Raw genomic sequence first — 18,458 nt, 5'->3', positions numbered from 1 at the left:
AGCTGGAGGCAGGATTGGAGGGGAGGTCTCAGCAGAGCAGAGTCAAGGGGCAGAATCCCCTCTTCTGCCCTGCTGCCTATGGAGGGGAGGTTGGAGCAGATGATCCCTAAGGTCCCTTCCAACCTAAGCCATCCTGGGCTTCCATCATCAGGTCTCAAGCATCCCAGTTTGGGGCAGCACTCCCTAAAGATGCTTGGCTGCCCCAGGGCTCCTCCACAGGGAGACTCCAAGGGCAATCCCTGCCCCAAGCCAAACACTTGCATTTCCTCCATCAGTTTGTCTGTGGGGTCATGGAATCATTTAGACTGGAAAAGGTCTTCAGCTTCATCAAGTCTTAGCCTTACCCCAGCACTGCCAGGGCACCACCACCCCATGGCCCTCAGCACCACAGCTCCAGGGCTGTCAAACCCCTCCAGGGATGGGGACTCCACCACTGCCCTTGGGCAGCCTGGGCCAGGCCTGGGCACCCTGAAGGGAACAAACTGATCCTCGTGGCCAACCTGAACCTCCCCTGGTGCAACCTTTTGTCCTGCCCCTTGTTCCTTGGGAGAAAAGACCAAGCCCAGCCTGGCTTCAGCTTCCTTTCAGGAGGTCTCTCCTCAGCCTCCTCTTCTCCAGGTTCAACAACCCCAGGTCCCTCAGCTGCTCCTTGTGTTCTAAACCCTAAGCCACAGTCCAGGGAAGGAACTCAGGACCCTATCCCCCAAAGCCATGATGGTTTTCCATGAAGCTTCCAACCAGGTGACCTCTGAGGGTCCCTTCCAACCAGATGACCTTTAAGGGTCCCTTCTACCAAGATGACTTTGAAGATCCCTTCCAACAAGATGACCTTTACGAGTCCCTTCCAGCAAGAGATCCTTGAAGGTCCCTTCTAACAAGATAACCTTTGAAGGTCCCTTCCAACCAGGGGACCTTTGAGGCTCTCTTCCACCAAGATGACCTTTGAAGGTCTCTTCCACCAAGATGACTTTGAAGGTCCCTTCCAACAAGATGACCTCTGAGGCTCCCTTCCAACAAGATGACCTTTAAGGGTACCTTCCAACAAGAGATCTTTGAAGGTCCCTTCCAACAAGGTGACCTTTGAGGCTCTCTTCCACCAAGATGACTTTTAAGGGTCCCTTCCAACAAGAGATCTTTGAGGGTCCTTTCCACCAAGATGACCTCTGAGGCTCTCTTCCAACAGGATGACCTCTGAGGGTCCCTTCTAACAAGATAACCTTTGAAGGTCCCTTCCAACCAGGTGACCTTTGAGACTCTCTTCCAACAAGAGATCTTTGAGGGTCCTTTCCACCAAGATGACCTCTGAGGCTCTCTTCCACCTAGATGACCTTTGAAGGTCCTTTCCAACAAGATAACCTTTAAGGGTCCCTTCCAACAAGAGATCTTTGAGGGTCCTTTCCACCAAGATGACCTCTGAGGCTCTCTTCCACCAAGATGACCTCTGAAGGTCCCTTCTAACAAGATAACCTTTGAAGGTCCCTTCCAACCAGGGGATCTTTGAGGCTCTCTTCCACCAAGATGACCTTTGAGGCTCCCTTCCAACAAGATGCTCTCTGAGGCTCCCTTCCAACAAGATAACCTTTGAAGGTCCCTTCCAAGCAGGTGACCTCTGAGGCTCTCTTCCACCTAGATGACCTTTGAAGGTCCTTTCCAACAAGATAACCTTTAAGGGTCCCTTCCAAGAAGAGATCTTTGAAGGTCCCTTCCAACTAGGTGACCTTTGAGACTCTCTTCCACCTAGATGACCTTTGAAGGTCCTTTCCAACAAGATAACCTTTAAGGGTCCCTTCCAACAAGAGATCTTTGAGGGTCCTTTCCACCAAGATGACCTCTGAGGCTCTCTTCCACCAAGATGACCTCTGAAGGTCCCTTCTAACAAGATAACCTTTGAAGGTCCCTTCCAACCAGGGGATCTTTGAGGCTCTCTTCCACCAAGATGACCTTTGAGGCTCCCTTCCAACAGGATGACCTCTGAGGCTCTCTTCCAACAGGATGACCTCTGAGGGTCCCTTCCAACAAGATAACCTTTGAAGGTCCCTTCCAACCAGGGGATCTTTGAGGCTCTCTTCCACCAAGATGACCTTTGAGGCTCCCTTCCAGCCAGGTGACCTTTGAGGCTCCTCTCCAACCCAATGCCCCCTGTGAATCTGTGCTGGGGCAACGTGTAAGCCATGGGGAGGTGTTGCTGGGGACCTGTGGATGGTGGCAGGCGAAGGCTGGTGGCTCCAGGCCCATGTGTGAGCTCAGACATGCTGTGAGCCAGCAGCAGATGGGGACAGGGTAGCAGGAGCAGGTGGCAGCACCCAGGAACGCCTGTGCTTGTTGATCACTCCTCTCCCTGCCCCCATGGAGCTTCTCCTTGCTCCCCCTCCCCAGCCCAGCAGCCCTGCTGCCTGCTCCTGTGAGTGTCCCCCACTCAGGTCGTGGTCCTGAGCTACCAGCAGAGTGCAAATCAGCTGCAGGCTGCTCTGGGCTCTGCCAAGCAAGCCCAGAGTGGTGCTGGAAGAGCTGAGCTGAGCAGCCAGGAGACTGTCACAGAGCCCCAGCATGGTGAGGGTTGGAAGAGAGCTCTGGAGCTCATCCAGTCCACCCCCCCCCCGGCTCCAGCAGGGCATCCACAGCAGCTTGCCCAGGGGCACAGTACCCAGGGGGTGTTGGAAGCTCTCCAGAGAAGGCAAATCCCTTTCCCTCCCCTCAACCCCATTGCCTGGGGCTCCTCTTCAAATCCCAGCCTGGTTTCAATCCCTGGACCAGAGAATCATGGAACTCTTGAGCTTGGGAAGAGACCTTTGAGCTCATCCAGTCCAACACTCACCCAGAGCTCACAACCTCACCACTGCTGCTGAGCCACAGCCCTCAGCACCACATCCAGGGGGGCTTCTAAACACCTCCAGGGATGAAGACTCCACCACCAGTCCCAGTGCCTGAGAACCCTTCCTGTGAGGAAATCAGCCCCACTAGCATGAGGCACTGGAGTCCCTTTCTAGAGCCCCTCTGCCTCCATATCCCTCCACCCAAGCAGAGGACAGGGGCCCTGATGGCAAGGCAGCCCCCTGCCAACCTGTCTGGGTGCCAGCAGGGCAGAGGTCAGGGAAGTGCTGAGCAGGATCTGAGTGCTGAAGGGGTCTGAAGCCATCCCCACCATGAAAGGAGCAAGGTGACAGCAGTGGAAGCACCAACAGGGAAGCCACTGCAGCCCAGCTCAGGGCCAGGGGGTGGTGGGGCAGGGTCAGCTCTTCAGTTTGAGCTGTCCCAGCAAGACCAAGCCCTGGAGCTGGGCTCAGGCCACGATGGATGCCAAGCTCTGCAGCTTTTCCCTGATCCAGCTCCACCTCCTGATTTCCACAGCTTGCAGACATCAGTACCTGTCCCAAGATCTGACAGATGGCCATCAGTGAGTCGGGCTCAGAACCAAGCTCATCTCAATTTGCAGAGCTGCCAGCATCCCAGCACCAGAACAAAGAGGCTCAGCAGGAGGGAAACCAGGAGCCGGGGAAGAGGCTTCCCCCTGCGGCTCCCAGCAGCTTTGGGCTGGAGCACTGGAGGCTGCTTTGTCCCTCTGACCAGCTCTGCTCACCACCAGCCCTGAGCACCCTGGAGCATTTCACCAAGGAATCATGAACCATGACCTCCCCTAACCCATGCCAAGAGTTGGCCAAAGCCAAGCCCCAAGAGCTGAACCATGACCTCCTCTAACCCATGCCAAGAGTTGGCCAAAGCCAAGCCCCAAGAGCTGAACCATGACCTCCCCTAACCCATGCCAAGAGCTGGCCAAAGCCAAGCCCCAAGAGCTGAACCATGACCTCCACTAACCCATGCCAAGAGCTGGCCAAGGCCAAGCCCCAAGAGCTCAACCATGACCTCCCCTAACCCATGCCAAGAGCTGGCCAAAGCCAAGCCTCAAGAGCTGAACCATGACCTCCCCTAACCCATGCCAAGAGTTGGCCAAGGCCAAGCCCCAAGAGCTGAACCATGACCTCCCCTAACCCATGCCAAGAGTTGGCCAAAGCCAAGCCCCAAGAGCTGAACCATGACCTCCCCTAACCCATGCCAAGTGCTCAGCAGCTTCAGAGCCTGTGTGGAACTCTCTCATGGAATCACAGAATGGTTTTGGTTGGGAAAGAGCTTTCAGCTCATCCAGGGCCAACCATTCTCTGCCTCTGCCAAGGCTGGGGCTGAGCCCTGGCCCTCAGCACCACAGCCCTGCAGCTTTGAAACCCCTCCAGGGGTGGGGATTCAGCCACCCCCCTGGGCAGCCTGGGCCAGGCTTTGAGAACCCTTTCAGGGAAGAAGTTTCTTCTAAGGTCCAACTTCAGCTGCTTGTGGGAGCAGAAGGGCTCCCAAAGTCCAGAGGTCCTGGTGAGACCTTGTCCTGCAGCAGGACCTGGGGGCAGGCTGTGGACAGCTCAGCCCTGGAAGTGTTTGAGACCAGGCTGGATGAGGCTTGGAGCAGCCTGGGCTGGGGGGAGGTGTCCTGCTCCATGGCAAGGGGGCTGCAGCTGGATGATCCTTAAAGTCCCTTCCAGCTCAAGCCCTTCTCTGACTCCAGTTGGGCTTCACAGAGAGGTGGAGTGGAGATTTTGCAAGAGTCACAGAGCTGGCAGGGAGGTTGGAGGCTGGTGTGAAGGCCCAGGCAGGAGAGGGCTGCCTGTTGTTTTGGCATGGGAAGGAGGAGAGGTTTGTGTTTTCTTGACTCATCTCCCCCACAGTTTCCTGTAGGGAAGCTCTCAACACTTCCCCAGCCCGGAGGAGCCCTGCTGGCAGCCTGCAGCTTTGGCAAGGCAGAGCTTGACACATTGCAGCTCCCTCCACCCAGCCCCACCAAGAGGCATCTGAGGGGGAGGGAGAGGTTCAGAGAGGGGAAGGAGAGGAGAGGAGAGGTTGAGAGAGGAGAGGAGAGGTTCAGAGAGGAGAGGTTCAGAGAGGAGAGGTTCAGAGAGGAGAGGAGAGGTTCAGAGAGGAGAGGTTCAGAGAGGAGAGGTTCAGAGAGGAGAGAAGAGGAGAGGAGAGGTTCAGAGAGGAGAGGAGAGGTTCAGAGAGGAGAGGTTCAGAGAGGAGAGGAGAGGTTCGGAGAGGAGAGGTTCGGAGAGGAGAGGTTCGGAGAGGTTCGGAGAGGAGAGGAGAGGTTCGGAGAGGAGAGGTTCGGAGAGGAGAGGTTCGGAGAGGAGAGGTTCGGAGAGGAGAGGTTCGGAGAGGAGAGGAGAGGAGAGGAGAGGAGAGGAGAGGAGAGGAGAGGAGAGGAGAGGAGAGGAGAGGAGAGGAGAGGAGAGGAGAGGAGAGGAGCTGCTGGATTGGTTTTTTCCCTCCCCTACTGCAAACCTGACTGCCTTCAGGAGAGCTGTCCCTCTCACACCACCCTGAGATAGGTGACTGAAGCCCAAGGAGAAGATCTGGAGGGGCAGGAGAAGCTGGAACGCTGGGAAGCAAAGGGACAGAGCTGTCCCCAAGCAGCCAGCATGGGGGCACAGAGCCCACCCAGGTGGTGGCTATCAGAGGAGGAGAACTTGGGGGAGGAGAAACCAAAAAGGGAGTGAGGAAGCACAGAGAGCTGTGGTGGCCAGAGATGAAGCAGATGGAGAGGCAGGAAGAGAGGTGGATTTGGGGAGCAGAGGACAAGAGGCAGGCAGGCAGATGGAGATGAAGCTCTGTCTTGGATGGATCCAAAAAAGCTCTGCCTTGGATGGATCCAAAAAACTCTCTCTTGGATGGTTCCAACCAACCTCTGCCTTGGATGGATCCAACCAACCTCTTTCTGGGATGGTTCCAACCAAGCTCTGCCTTGGATGGATCCAACCAACCTCTGTCTTGGATTGATCCAACCAACCTCTGCCTTGGATGGATCCAACCAACCTTGTTCTTGGATGGATCCAACCAACCTCTGCCTTGGATTGATCCAACCAACCTCTGTCTTGGATGGATCCAACCAACCTCTGCCTTGGATGGATCCAATCAACCTCTGTCTTGGATTGATCCAACCAACCTCTGCCTTGGATGGATCCAACCAACCTTGTTCTTGGATGGATCCAACCAACCTCTGCCTTGGATGGATCCAACCATCCTCTGCCTTGGATTGATCCAACCAACCTCTGCCTTGGATGGTTCCAACCAACCTCTGCCTTGCATGGATCCAACAAACTCTCTCTTAGATGGATCCAACAAACCTCCCCCTGCCCCTCCCCATCCCCTGGGCCAGCTCCACACCTCCAGCCATACCTTTCTGGATGCCTCCATCTGCTGTGCAGGAGAAGTCCCCCGTGGCCAGCAGGAAGCAGGTGGAGGACTTCTTGTTCTTCTCCCGGGTGCTGGAGCGTCTCATGGGCCTCTTCTCCTCATCAGTGGGTGACAGGGGCTGCTCCTCATCTGACAGCACCACGTTGGCCTCACCATTCTGCTTGGAGTCTGCAAGAAGGTGGCAGAGCCCCATCAGCAGTTGCCAAAGCCAGGGGACGAGGTGCTTGGGGGGGTGGCCAAAAGGGTTTGCTTAGACTGTGTAAGACTCAAGGGGTTGGAAGGGACCTCTGGAAATCATCCAGTCCCAACCCACCCCCCTGCCAGGGCAGGGTCACTTAAAGAAGAGGCACCAAAAAGGAGGGACCAGAAAGAAAGGAGGCACCAACAAAGGAGGGGCCAGAAAGGGGGCACCAGAAAGGAGGAACAAGAAAGGAGGCACCAGAAAGGCATCAAAAAGGAGGGACCAGAAAGGAGGTACCAGAAAGGAGGTAGCAGAAAGGAGGGACCAGAAAGGAGGGACCAGAAAGGGGGCACCAGAAAGGAGGCACCAGAAAGGAGGTACCAGAAAGGAGGCACCAGAAAGGAGGCATCAAAAAGGTGGCACCAGAAAGGAGGCACCAGAAAGGGGGTACCAAAAAGGAGGTACCAGAAAAAGGAGGGACCAGAAAGGGGGCACCAGAAAGGAGGTAGCAGAAAGGAGGCACTAGAAAGGAGGCACCAGAAAGCAGGCACCAGAAAGGAGGCACCAGAAAGGAGGGACCAGAAAGGAGGGACCAGAAAGGAGGGACCAGAAAGGGGGGCACCAAAAAGGGGGCACCAAAAAGGAGGTAGCAGAAAGGAGGGACCAGAAAGGAGGGACCAGAAAGGAGGTACCAGAAAGGGGGCACCAGAAAGGAGAGACCAGAAAGGAGGGACCAGAAAGGGGGCACCAAAAAGGAGGCACCAGAAAGGAGGCACCAGAAAGGAGGCACTAGAAAGGAGGGACCAGAAAGGAGGTAGCAAAAAGGAGGTAGCAAAAAGGAGGTACCAAAAAGGAGGCACCAGAAAGGAGGTACCAGAAAGGAGGGACCAGAAAGGTGGCACCAGAAAGGAGGTACCAGAAAGGGGGTACCAGAAAGGAGGCACCAGAAAGGAGGCACCAGAAAGGAGGTACCAAAAAGGAGGTACCAAAAAGGAGGCACCAGAAAGGAGGTAGCAGAAAGGAGGTACCAGAAAGGAGGCACCAGAAAGGAGGTACCAAAACAGAAGGACCAGAAAGGTGGCACCAGAAAGGAGGTACCAGAAAGGGGGCACCAAAAAGGAGGTACCAGAAAGGAGGGACCAGAAAGGGGGCACCAGAAAGGAGGTAGCAGAAAGGAGGCACCAAAAAGGAGGGACCAGAAAGGGGGCACCAGAAAGGAGGTAGCAGAAAGGAGGCACTAGAAAGGAGGCACCAGAAAGCAGGCACCAGAAAGGAGGCATCAAAAAGGAGGGACCAGAAAGGAGGGACCAAAAAGGAGCACTAGAAAGGAGGTAGCAGAAAGGAGGTACCAGAAAGGGGGCATCAAAAAGGAGGTACCAGAAAGGAGGGACCAGAAAGGAGGCACCAGAAAGGGGGCATCAAAAAGGAGGTACCAGAAAGGAGGGACCAGAAAGGGGGCACCAAAAAGGAGGTACCAGAAAGGAGGGACCAGAAAGGGGGCACCAGAAAGGAGGCACCAGAAAGGAGGCACTAGAAAGGAGGGACCAGAAAGGAGGTAGCAAAAAGGAGGTACCAAAAAGGAGGCACCAGAAAGGAGGTAGCAGAAAGGAGGGACCAGAAAGGTGGCACCAGAAAGGAGGTACCAGAAAGGGGGTACCAAAAAGGAGGCACCAGAAAGGAGGTAGCAGAAAGGAGGCACCAAAAAGGAGTCACCAAAAAGGAGGTAGCAGAAAGGAGGCACCAGAAAGGAGGCACCAAACAAGGAGGCTCCAGAAGAGCTAGGGGTAGGTCCTCTCTGCAGCTCCATCATCCCACCCCACCCTGGCCCCACAAGGAAACCTGAGCCATGTCCTATGACTAAGGAGGCTGAAGCTGGTTTGGGTGGCTCAGGGTAGGCTGTGGGTTCACCCTGGCTGCTGAGCAGGGGAGGTTGGAGGCTGGTGTGAGGGCCCAGGCAGGAGAGGGCTGCCTGCTGTTTTGGCATGGGAAGGAGGAGAGGTTTGTGTTTTCCTGGCTGCTTAGACTGTGTGAGAAGCAAGGGGTTGGAAGGGACCTCTGGAGACCATCCAGTCCCAATCCCCCCCCTGCCAGAGCAGGGTCACCTTGGGCAGGTCACCCAGGAAGACATCCAGCTGGGATTTGAATGTCTCCAGAGCTGGAGACTCCACCACCTGCTCACAGCCTGCTCCTGGGCTCCAGCAAGCTTAGACTGAAGAAGTTCCTCCTCCTGTTCAGGTGGAACTTCTGATGGTCAGGTTTGGGAGCAGATTGCAGGTGGCCCAGAGCAAGACCTCCAAAGTCAGGTACTGAGCCCAGCCTGGACAGGCTGCCTTGGGGTGAGCAGGACCCTGCCAGGACTCAATCCTGAGCAGCCAAGAGCAGCTCTTACTCCTGCTGAGGGTTTCACATCCTGAGGGAAAGCAAATCCAGGGAAGGAACAGCCCAGCTCTGGTCTTTGGGATCCACCCACCTGATTAGTGGGACTGAGCTCTCCAGAATCCAGGCTGAGGAGGCAGGAGGTGCTCAGGTTAGCAGTGAAGGCCACCTGGCTGTCAGCTGGCTCTGCTTCCTCAGCTGAGGAGGTGCTGTGCCAGGGGAGCTCTGCCCTGAGCTCCTGGCTGGGTGCTGGGGTGATGGGATGGGGCTGCCCTGCTCCTCTAGAGCAGGACTCTCACTGCTCCTCCAGAGCAGGACTCTCACTGCTCCCCAGGGCTCTTAGGGTCACAGAGTTGTTTGGGTTGGCAAAGCCCTCTGGGATCACCCAGGCCAACCCCAACCCAACCCCCCCATGGCCACCAAACCTTGGCCCCAAGTGCCATGGCCACAGCTTGCTTCAACCCCTCCAGGCATGGGGACTCCACCACCTCCCTGGGCAGCCTCTGCCCGTCCCTGACCCCTCCTCCAGCAAGGAAATGTTTCCTCCTCTCCAACCTAACCCTCCCCTGGCACAGCTTCAGGCCAGTTCCTGATCCTAGGGAGAAGAATCTAAGCCCCACCTGCCTCCAGCCTCCTTTCAGAGAGCTGTAGAGAGCCAGGAGGATCTCTCGGGGCAGAGAGGATTTGCTGACCCCCAGGGCATCACCAGGCTAAGATGGGTACTGGCCAAATGGTCAATGGTGGGCTGGGGAGAGACTCCTGGAGTCACAGCATGCTGACTCTGCAGGGTTAGCAGAGCAGGACATGGCCTTTCCCCACCCTGCCTGAAGGAGAGGTCTTGAGCTGCAGCATCCTGCTCCACCAGTACACCACCCAAAGGCCCTTTCTGAACCAAGTTCTCACCAGCCCAAGAGCTGAAGGCCACATCCCAGTCCCTAGGGATTCAAGGGACCAAATGTGCTCCCTTGGAGGCTCCATGATGTCACCAGCCCATGATCTGAGGGCCACATCCCAGTCCCTAGGGATTCAAGGCACCCAATGTGCTGCTTGGAGGCATCAAGTTCTCACCAGCCCAACATCTGAGGGCCACATCCTAGACCTAAGGACTCAAAGGGACCAAAAGTGCTGCCTTGGAGGCATCAAGATGTCGCTAACCCATGATCTGAGGGCCACATCCCAGTCCCTAGAGACTCAAGAGACCAAAAGTGTTGCCTTGGAGGAACCAAATTCTCCCCAAACCAAGATCTGAAGGCCACATTCTAGTCCTTAGAGACTAAAAGGGACCAAAAGTGTTTCCTTGGAGGCACCAAGTTCTCCCTAACCCATGATCTGAGGGCCACATGCCAGTCCCTAGAGACTCAAGAGACCAAAAGTGCTGCCTTGGAGGCTCCAAGTTCTCACCAGCCCAAGATCTGAGAGCCACATCCCAGTCCCTAGGGACTCAAGAGACCAAAAGTGCTGCCTTGGAGGCATCAAGATGTCGCTAACCCATGATCTGAGGGCCACATCCCAGTCCCTAGAGACTCAAGAGACCAAAAGTGCTGCCTTGGAGGCTCCACATTCTCCCTAACCCAAGAGCTGAGGGCCACATCCTAGACTTAGGGGCTCAAAGGACCAAAAGTGCTGCCTTGGAGGCACCAAATTCTCCCTAACCCAATGATCTGAGGGCCACATCCCAGTCCCAAGGGGCCCAAAGGGACCAAAAGTATTGCCTTGGAGGCTCCACGTTCTCCCTAACCCAAGAGCTGAGGGCTACATCCCAATCCCTAGGGGCTCAAAGGGCCCACAAGTGCTGCCTTGGAGGCACCAAGATGTCACCAAATCAAGATCTGAGGGCCACATCCTAGACCTAGGGACTCAAAGGGACCAAAAGTGCTGCCTTGGAGGAACCAAATTCTCCCTAACCCATGATCTGAGGGCCACATCCCAATCCCTAGGGGCTCAAAGGGGCCACAAGTATTGCCTTGGAGACACCAAGTTCTCACCAGCCCATGACCTGAGGGCCACATCCCAGTCCCTGGGGGCTCAAAGGGGCCACAAGTGCTGCCTTGGAGGCACCAAGTTCTCACCAGCCCATGACCTGAGAGCCACATCCCAGTCCCTAGAGACTCAAGAGACCAAAAGTGCTGCCTTGGGGGCTCCAAGTTCTCACCAGCCCAAGGTCTGAGGGCCACATCCCAGTCCCCAGGGACTCAAAGGGGCCACAAGTGCTGCCTTGGAGGCACCAAGTTCTCACCAGCCCATGACCTGAGGGCCACATCCCAGTCCCTAGGGGCTCAAAGGGACCAAAAGTGCTGCCTTGGAGGAACCAAATTCTCCCTAACCCATGACCTGAGGGCCACATCCCAGTCCCCAGGGGCTCAAAGGGGCCACAGGTGCTGCCTTGGAGAAACCAAATTCTCCCTAACCCATGACCTGAGGGCCACATCCCAGTCCCTAGGGACTCAAAGGGGCCACAAGTGCTGCCTTGGAGGAACCAAATTCTCCCTAACCCATGACCTGAGGGCCACATCCCAGTCCCTGGGGGCTCAAAGGGGCCACAAGTGCTGCCTTGGAGACACCAAGTTCTCACCAGCCCATGACCTGAGAGCCACATCCCAGTCCCTAGTGACTCAAGAGACCAAAAGTGCTGCCTTGGGGGCTCCAAGTTCTCACCAGCCCAAGGTCTGAGGGCCACATCCCAGTCCGCAGGGGCTCAAAGGGGCCACAGGTGCTGCCTTGGAGGAACCAAATTCTCCCTAACCCATGACCTGAGGGCCACATCCCAGTCCCTAGGGGCTCAGAGGGACCAAAAGTATTGCCTTGGAGGAACCAAATTCTCCCTAACCCATGACCTGAGGGCCACATCCCAGTCCCCAGGGGCTCAAAGGGGCCACAAGTGCTGCCTTGGAGGCACCAAGTTCTCACCAGCCCAAGATCTGAGGGCCACATCCCAGTCCCCAGGGGCTCAAAGGGGCCACAAGTGCTGCCCGGCTGCTCTCGGAGGTGCCCCCCTGCCCCCTGCGGCAGCCCTGAGCTCTCACCTGAGCGCTTCCTCTCGGCCGCCCCCTCCTCCCCGGCCAGGGGGCAGGCGTCGCCGTGGCCGCTGTTCCGGGGGGAGTTCTCCTCGGCCTTGCAGAAGGTTGGGGAGTCCAGCTGGGCAGGCCTGGGGATGTGCTTCTTCTTCTTCTTTGGCAGCTTCTGCTTGGCCATGGCCAGCGAGTAGTACATCCCAAAGTTATTGACGATGACCGGCACGGGCATGGCGATGGTCAGCACCCCGGCCAGGGCGCAGAGGGCCCCCACCACCATCCCCGACCAGGTTTTGGGGTACATGTCCCCGTAACCCAGGGTGGTCATGGTGACCACGGCCCACCAGAACCCGATGGGGATGTTCTTAAAGTGAGTGTGGTCGCCGCCGCGGGGGTCGGAGCTCTTGGCGCCGATCCGCTCGGCGTAGTAGATCATGGTGGCGAAAATCAGGACCCCCAGGGCCAGGAAGATGATGAGGAGGAGGAACTCGTTGGTGCTGGCCCGCAGGGTGTGGCCCAGCACCCGCAGCCCCACGAAGTGGCGGGTCAGCTTGAAGATGCGGAGGATGCGGACGAAGCGGACCACCCGCAGGAAGCCCAGCACGTCCCGGGCGGCTTTGGAGGAGAGGCCGCTGAGCCCCACCTCCAGGTAGAAAGGCAAAATGGCCACGAAGTCAATGATGTTGAGCAGGTTCTTGACGAAGAGCAGCTTGTCCGGGCAGCAGGCGACGCGCACCAGGAACTCCAGGGTGAACCAGAGGACGCAGACCCCCTCGATGTAGGTGAGGATGGGCTCCGTCTCCACCTTGCGGGTCAGCAGCACCGTGGTGGTGTTGCCCACCACCAGCGTCTCCGTCACGTTGACGTCGATGTTGAAGGCCTCGTGCGTCTCCAGGCAGAAGGTGGTGATGGAGACCAGGATGAAGAAGAGCGAGGCGAAGGCCACCACCTGCGGGAGGGGGGAGCGACACAGGGCCGGGGGGCTGGCTGGGGGAGGAGGCGGGCTTGGAGCTGGGCTTAGCTCAGCCTTGCCTAGCTGGCTTGGGTCAGCCTCTCCTAGCTGGCTTAGCTCAGCCTCGCCTAGCTGGCTTGGGTCAGCCTCGCCTAGCTGGCTTGGGTCAGCCTCTCCTAGCTGGCTTGGGTCAGCCTCTCCTAGCTGGCTTGGCTCAGCCTCGCCTAGCTGGCTTGGGTCAGCCTCTCCTAGCTGGTTTGGGTCAGCCTCTCCTAACTGGCTTGGGTCAGCCTCTCCTAGCTGGCTTGGCTCAGCCTCTCCTGACTGGCTTGAGTCAGCCTCTCCTAGATGGTTTGGGTCAGCCTCTCCTAGCTGGTTTGGGTCAGCCTCTCCTAGCTGGCTTGGGTCAGCCTCTCCTAGATGGTTTGGGTCAGCCTCTCCTAACAGGCTTGAGTCAGCCTCTCCTAGCTGGCTTGGCTCAGCCTCTCCTAGCTGGTTTGGCTCAGCCTCTCCTAACTGGTTTGGCTCAGCCTCTCCTGACTGGCTTAGCTCAGCCTCTCCTAGCTGGCTTGGCTCAGCCTCTCCTAGCTGGTTTGGCTCAGCCTCTCCTAACTGGTTTGGCTCAGCCTCTCCTGACTGGCTTAGCTCAGCCTCTCCTAGCTGGCTTGGCTCAGCCTCTCCTAGCTGGCTTAGCTCAGCCTCTCCTAGCTGGCTTAGCTCAGCCTCTCCTAACTGGCTTGGGTCAACCTCACCTAGCTGACTTGGGTGAATGACCTCCATCATTCCCTTCCAGCTCCTCCCATGCTGCCAAGGATCAGGACAGCAGCTCAGACCCAACCCAGCTCCCCTTAGAACCTTCTCCAGGGCAATTAACCTCCCCAAACCCCACAGGGGATCTCTGGACCTGAGGCTGCATCTGCTCCAGGATTAACCCTCTGCTGTCAGCCATTCAGCCTTTGGCCTTCAGGGCCCAGAACCTCTGCTGGGAGCTGCCCCATGGCTGGCAGCAGTGCAGGTCAGGTTGGTTGGGGCTGGGAGCAACCTACTCTGGCTGGGGATGTCCCTGGGGCCTGCAGGGGATTGGGCTGGGTGGGCTTTGAAGTTCCCTTCCCACCCAAATCATTCCATGAAGGCAGACCTGCACCAGCCTGGGTTTGGAGCAAGCTTCACTGGGAAGAGACAGGAAAAGGGGACTTTGGGAGAAGTCAGTCAAAGAGCTTCCCCCAAGGTGCATCCCACCCTCCCCAGAGGAGCTGCTTGCAACGCTGAGCACAGTGAGGTTTGGGTCTGGATGGCTCAGAGAGGTCCTTCTGCCCTCTCCTTGCTCCCTAGGGGTCAGTGGTGGACAATGTGCCCACAAATGGTCCCAGAGCAAGGTGAGGAGAAGAGAGCTCAGCATCCCGTTGATGCCAAGACCTGGTGACACCCAGATGCTGCCATTTCAGTTTAAGAAGGACACTGAGACACCTGAATGTGTCCAGAGAAGGGCAAGAAAGCTGGGGAGGGGTCTGGGGCACAGCCCTGGGAGGAGAGGCTGAGGGAGCTGGGGTTGCTTAGCCTGGAGAAGAGGAGGCTCAGGGGAGACCTTCTTGCTCTCTGCAACTGCCTGCAGGGAGGTTGTAGCCAGGTGGGGGTTGGGCTCTTCTCCCAGGCACCCAGCAGCAGAACAAGAGGACACAGTCTCAAGCTGTGCCAGGGGAGGTTCAGGCTGGAGGTGAGGAGAAAGTTCTTCCCAGCCAGAGAGATTGGCCCTGGGGATGTGCTGCCTAGGGAGGTGGAGTCCCCATCCCTGGAGGTGTTCAAGAAGGGCTTGGATGTGGCACTTGGAGCCATGGTTTGGTTAGTCAGGAGGTGCTGGGTGAGAGATTGGACTTGCTGATCTCTGAGGTCTTTTCCAGCCTTATTGATTCTATGATTCTATGACTTCTCCCTCTGCCTGGCTGGTGAGACCTTGGCCCTCTCTGTGCCACCTCCTCCCTGTGAGATGCTGTGGATGGGAGCTAGGAGGGGCAGGAGGCACAGGGTTTGAATCAGAGGCTGTGACACTTTGTGTCCCTCCCTTCCCCCCCTATCAATCCTGCTCAGCCTCCTCCCCAGGAGCAGGATGAGCTCATGATGAGTCCATCACCCACAGCAGCTGTTTCCAAGAGCCCCCCTCCCACCAAAAACAGGGAGGAGAAGGAAAAGCTTCTCTGCTACCTTCCCCCAGCACACAGCAGGTTTGGGAGCAGGTCCTGGTGCAGCACCACGCAGGATGGGACCTTTGGCTGTCAAACCACCTGAGTGGCTGCTTTCAGCAGGAGCCTGCTCCAGATGACAGCCCAGGTCCTGGCTGGAGTGAATCAGCAGCAGAAGCAGCCTGAGTCACGCTGAGCAACACCCAGCCCCGGCCACTGGTGGTAAGGAGCAGGCAGCCCTGAGCCTGCTGAGAGCATCCTGGAGGGGTGTCCCCGAGGGCAAACCCATGGGGGGCCAGCACAGACAGCAGCAGCCCTCCCAAAGTGAGGGCTGAAGCTTAATCCAGGCTGTTACTGGCAGAGTAATGCTTGTCCCCCCACACTGAGTGACTGGGGACAGACTGAGATGCTCCATGCAAAGAGGACATTGAGAGGCTGGAGTGGGTCCAGAGAAGGGCAGCAGAGCTGGGGAAGGGTCTGGAGAACAGGGCTGGGGAGGAGCAGCTGAGGGAGCTGGGGGGGTTGAGCCTGGAGCAGAGGAGGCTGAGGGAGACCTCATTGCTCTCTGCAGCTCCCTGAGAGGAGGCTGCAGCCAGGTGGGGCTTGGGGCAGGACAAGAGGAAATGGCCTCAAGTTGCCCCAAGGGAGGTTCAGCTTGGCCATGAGGAACAATTTCTTCCCTTTGAGGCTTGTCCAGGCCTGGCCCAGGCTGCCCAGGGGCAGTGGTGGAGTCTCCATCCCTGGAGGGGTTTGTAAGCCCTGGAGCTGTGGTGCTGAGGGCCATGGGGTGGTGGTGCCCTGGGCAGTGCTGGCTTGAGGGTTTGGCTCCATGGTCTTAAAAGTCTCTTCCAACCTAAACTATTCTACTGCTCTGTGACCCCCCTCAGACCACACACCACGATGTGGCTCCACTAGGGGCAGCTCCAGAGGCAGCCCTCCTCCAGTCAGCATTCCACAACTCAGGAAGCAGACCCAACAAACAACTGGGACCTTAAAGCAAGACCAGTTGAAGCAGACAGCTGTCTGCACAGGCCTGGCATGGCCACAACAATCTGCTCTTCAGTCGTGGCTGCCCCCTCCCTGGAGGTGTTCCAGGCCAGGCTGGATGTGGCCTTGAGCAAGCTGGGCTGGTGGGAGGTGTCCCTGCCCATGGCAGGGGGGTTGGAGCTGAATGATATTGAAGGTCCCTTCCAACCTTCCAACCTGGGTGGGGGATCTCAGGAAAACTTGAAGAGCAGAAACTCAACCTGGAGGCAGAAACTCAACCTGGAGGCAGAAACTCAACCTGGAGGCAGAACTCAACCTCAAAGCAGAAACTCAACTTGGATGCAGAAACTCAACCTGGAGGCAGAACTCAACCTGGAGGCAGAAACTCAACCTGGAAGCAGGAACTCAACCTGGAAGCAGAAACTCAACCTCAAAGGAGAAACTTAACCTCAAAGGAGAAACTCAACCTGGAAGCAGAAACTCAACCTGAAGGCAGAACTCAACCTGGAAGCAGGAACTCAGCCTGGAGGCAGAACTCAACCTGGAGGCAGAACTCAACCTGGAGGCAGAAACTCAACCTGGAAGCAGGAACTCAACCTGGAAGCAGGAACTCAACCTGGAAGCAGAAACTCAACCTCAAAGGAGAAACTTAACCTCAAAGGAGAAACTCAACCTGGAAGCAGAAACTCAACCTGGAAGCAGAACTCAACCTCGAAACAGAAACTCAACCTGTAGGCAGAAACTCAGCCTGGAGGCAGAAACTCAGCCTGGAGGCAGGAACTCAGCCTCAAAGCAGGAACTCAACTTCAAAGCAGAAGTCAACCTGGAGTCAGAAACTCAACCTGGAGGCAGAAACTCAACCTCAAAGCAGAAACTCAACCTGAAGGCAGAACTCCACCTGGAAGCAGGAACTCAGCCTGGAGGCAGAACTCAACCTGGAGGCAGAAACTCAACCTAGAGGCAGAACTCAACCTGGAGGCAGAACTCAACCAGGAGGCAGAAACTCAACCTGGAGGCAGAAACTCAACCTGAAGGCAGAACTCAACTTGGAGGCAGAACTCAACCAGGAGGCAGAAACTCAACCTGGAGGCAGAAACTCAACCTGGAGGCAGAATTCAACCTGGAGGCAGAAACTCAACCTGGAGGCAGAAACTCAACCTGGACGCAGAACTCAACCTGGAGGCAGAAACTCAGCCTGGACGCAGACCTCAACCTGGAGGCAGAAACTCAACCTCAAAGCAGGAACTCAGCCTCAAAGCAGAAACTCAACCTCAAAGCAGGAACTCAGCCTCAAAGCAAGAACTCAGGCTGGAAGCAGAAACTCAGCCTGGAAGTAGAAACTCAACTTGGAGGCAGAAACTCAACCTCAAAACAGAAGCTCAACCTGGAGGCAGAAACTCAACCTGGAGGCAGAACTCAACCTGGAGGCAGAAACTCAACCTGGAGGCAGAAACTCAACCTGGATGCAATGGAGGAAGAAGCAGCAAACCACCAAGCAGCTGCAGAGCCTCTGCAAACATTCAGGCAGTGAAGCAGAGGCTGCTGGAGGAGCCATGGAGGTGAGAGCTGCTTCAGCCCCAGGAGGAAAAACCACCTCTAAAAATAGCAGAGGCAAGTTCACAGCTGGTGTCAAGCAGCAGCCTCCCCTCCCCAAAGCCAGTGGTGCTGCTCCACTTTTGTGGCAGCTGAAGATCTGACCCTGAGAAGCCTTGCTCCAGGCTCAAGAGGTTTGGGGATTTGGGTTTCATTTCCCCAGTACTACCTTTACAATTCCACCAAAGCTCTTGTGGATGCCCAGGAGCCACCAAGGCAGCACCAGAAGTTCCACCAGGCAAGGCCTCCCCAACCTGCTGATGGCCCCAAGGTGCACTCAACACCTTGAGATGGGAGGCTCTAAAAAGCCAGAACCCGCCAAGGGCTCACTGGCCTGGAGGTCCCAATGGAAGTGGGGTCAGGAGCCCTCAAGCTGGGTTGCAGAGGGGAAAATGAGGAGCTCCAAGTCGAAGGGAATCATAGAATCATGGAAACAACCAGGTGAGAAAAGACCTCAGAGGTCATCAAGTCCAAGTTGTCACCCAGCACCTCCTGACAACTCAACCATGGCACCAAGGGCCTCAGCCAGGCTCTTCCTAAACACCTCCAGGGATGGGGACTCCACCACCTCCCTGGGCAGCACATCCCCAGGACCAATCTCTCTGGCTGGGAAGAACTTTCTCCTCTCCTGCTGGGAAGAACTTTCTCCTCTCCTGGGGGTGGGGGTGGGGGAGAATGGGTGGGTGTCTGGGGGGTCAGTGGGTGGCAGACAGGGGGTGAGGATGGGTGAGGATGGGTGAGGATGGGTGAGGATGGGTGAGGATGGGTGAGGATGGGTGGGGATGGGTGAGGATGGGTGGGGACGGGTGGGGATGGGTGAGGATGGGTGGGGATGGGTGGAGATGGGTGAGGATGGGTGGGGATGGGTGGAGATGGGTGAGGATGGGTGAGGATGGGTGAGGATGGGTGGGGATGGGTGGGGATGGGTGGAGATGGGTGGGGATGGGTGA

General features: G+C 56.9%; 1 protein-coding gene across 4 annotated transcripts in view; it reads right to left on the bottom strand.

The window, feature by feature from the left end:
- KCNC4 (potassium voltage-gated channel subfamily C member 4) overlaps window positions 1–18,458 on the bottom strand; it is a 49,568-nt gene that overhangs the window by 24,470 nt on the left and 6,640 nt on the right. For all 4 annotated transcript variants that reach the window (XM_068169948.1, XM_068169949.1, XM_068169947.1 and 1 more), the window contains exons 3-4: window positions 11,812–12,748; window positions 6,214–6,399 (exon numbers count right to left, since the gene is read on the bottom strand). In XM_068169948.1, the coding sequence (XP_068026049.1) occupies window positions 6,214–6,399; window positions 11,812–12,748 (1,123 nt within the window). The remainder of the gene's footprint in view (window positions 1–6,213; window positions 6,400–11,811; window positions 12,749–18,458) is intronic.

This window comes from Melanerpes formicivorus, unplaced genomic scaffold (assembly GCF_026170545.1).
Source record: "Melanerpes formicivorus ecotype bairdi unplaced genomic scaffold, bMelFor1.0.p_v2 SCAF_250, whole genome shotgun sequence".
NCBI lineage: Eukaryota > Metazoa > Chordata > Aves > Piciformes > Picidae > Melanerpes > Melanerpes formicivorus.
This window is presented reverse-complemented; position numbering and strand designations above follow the sequence as displayed.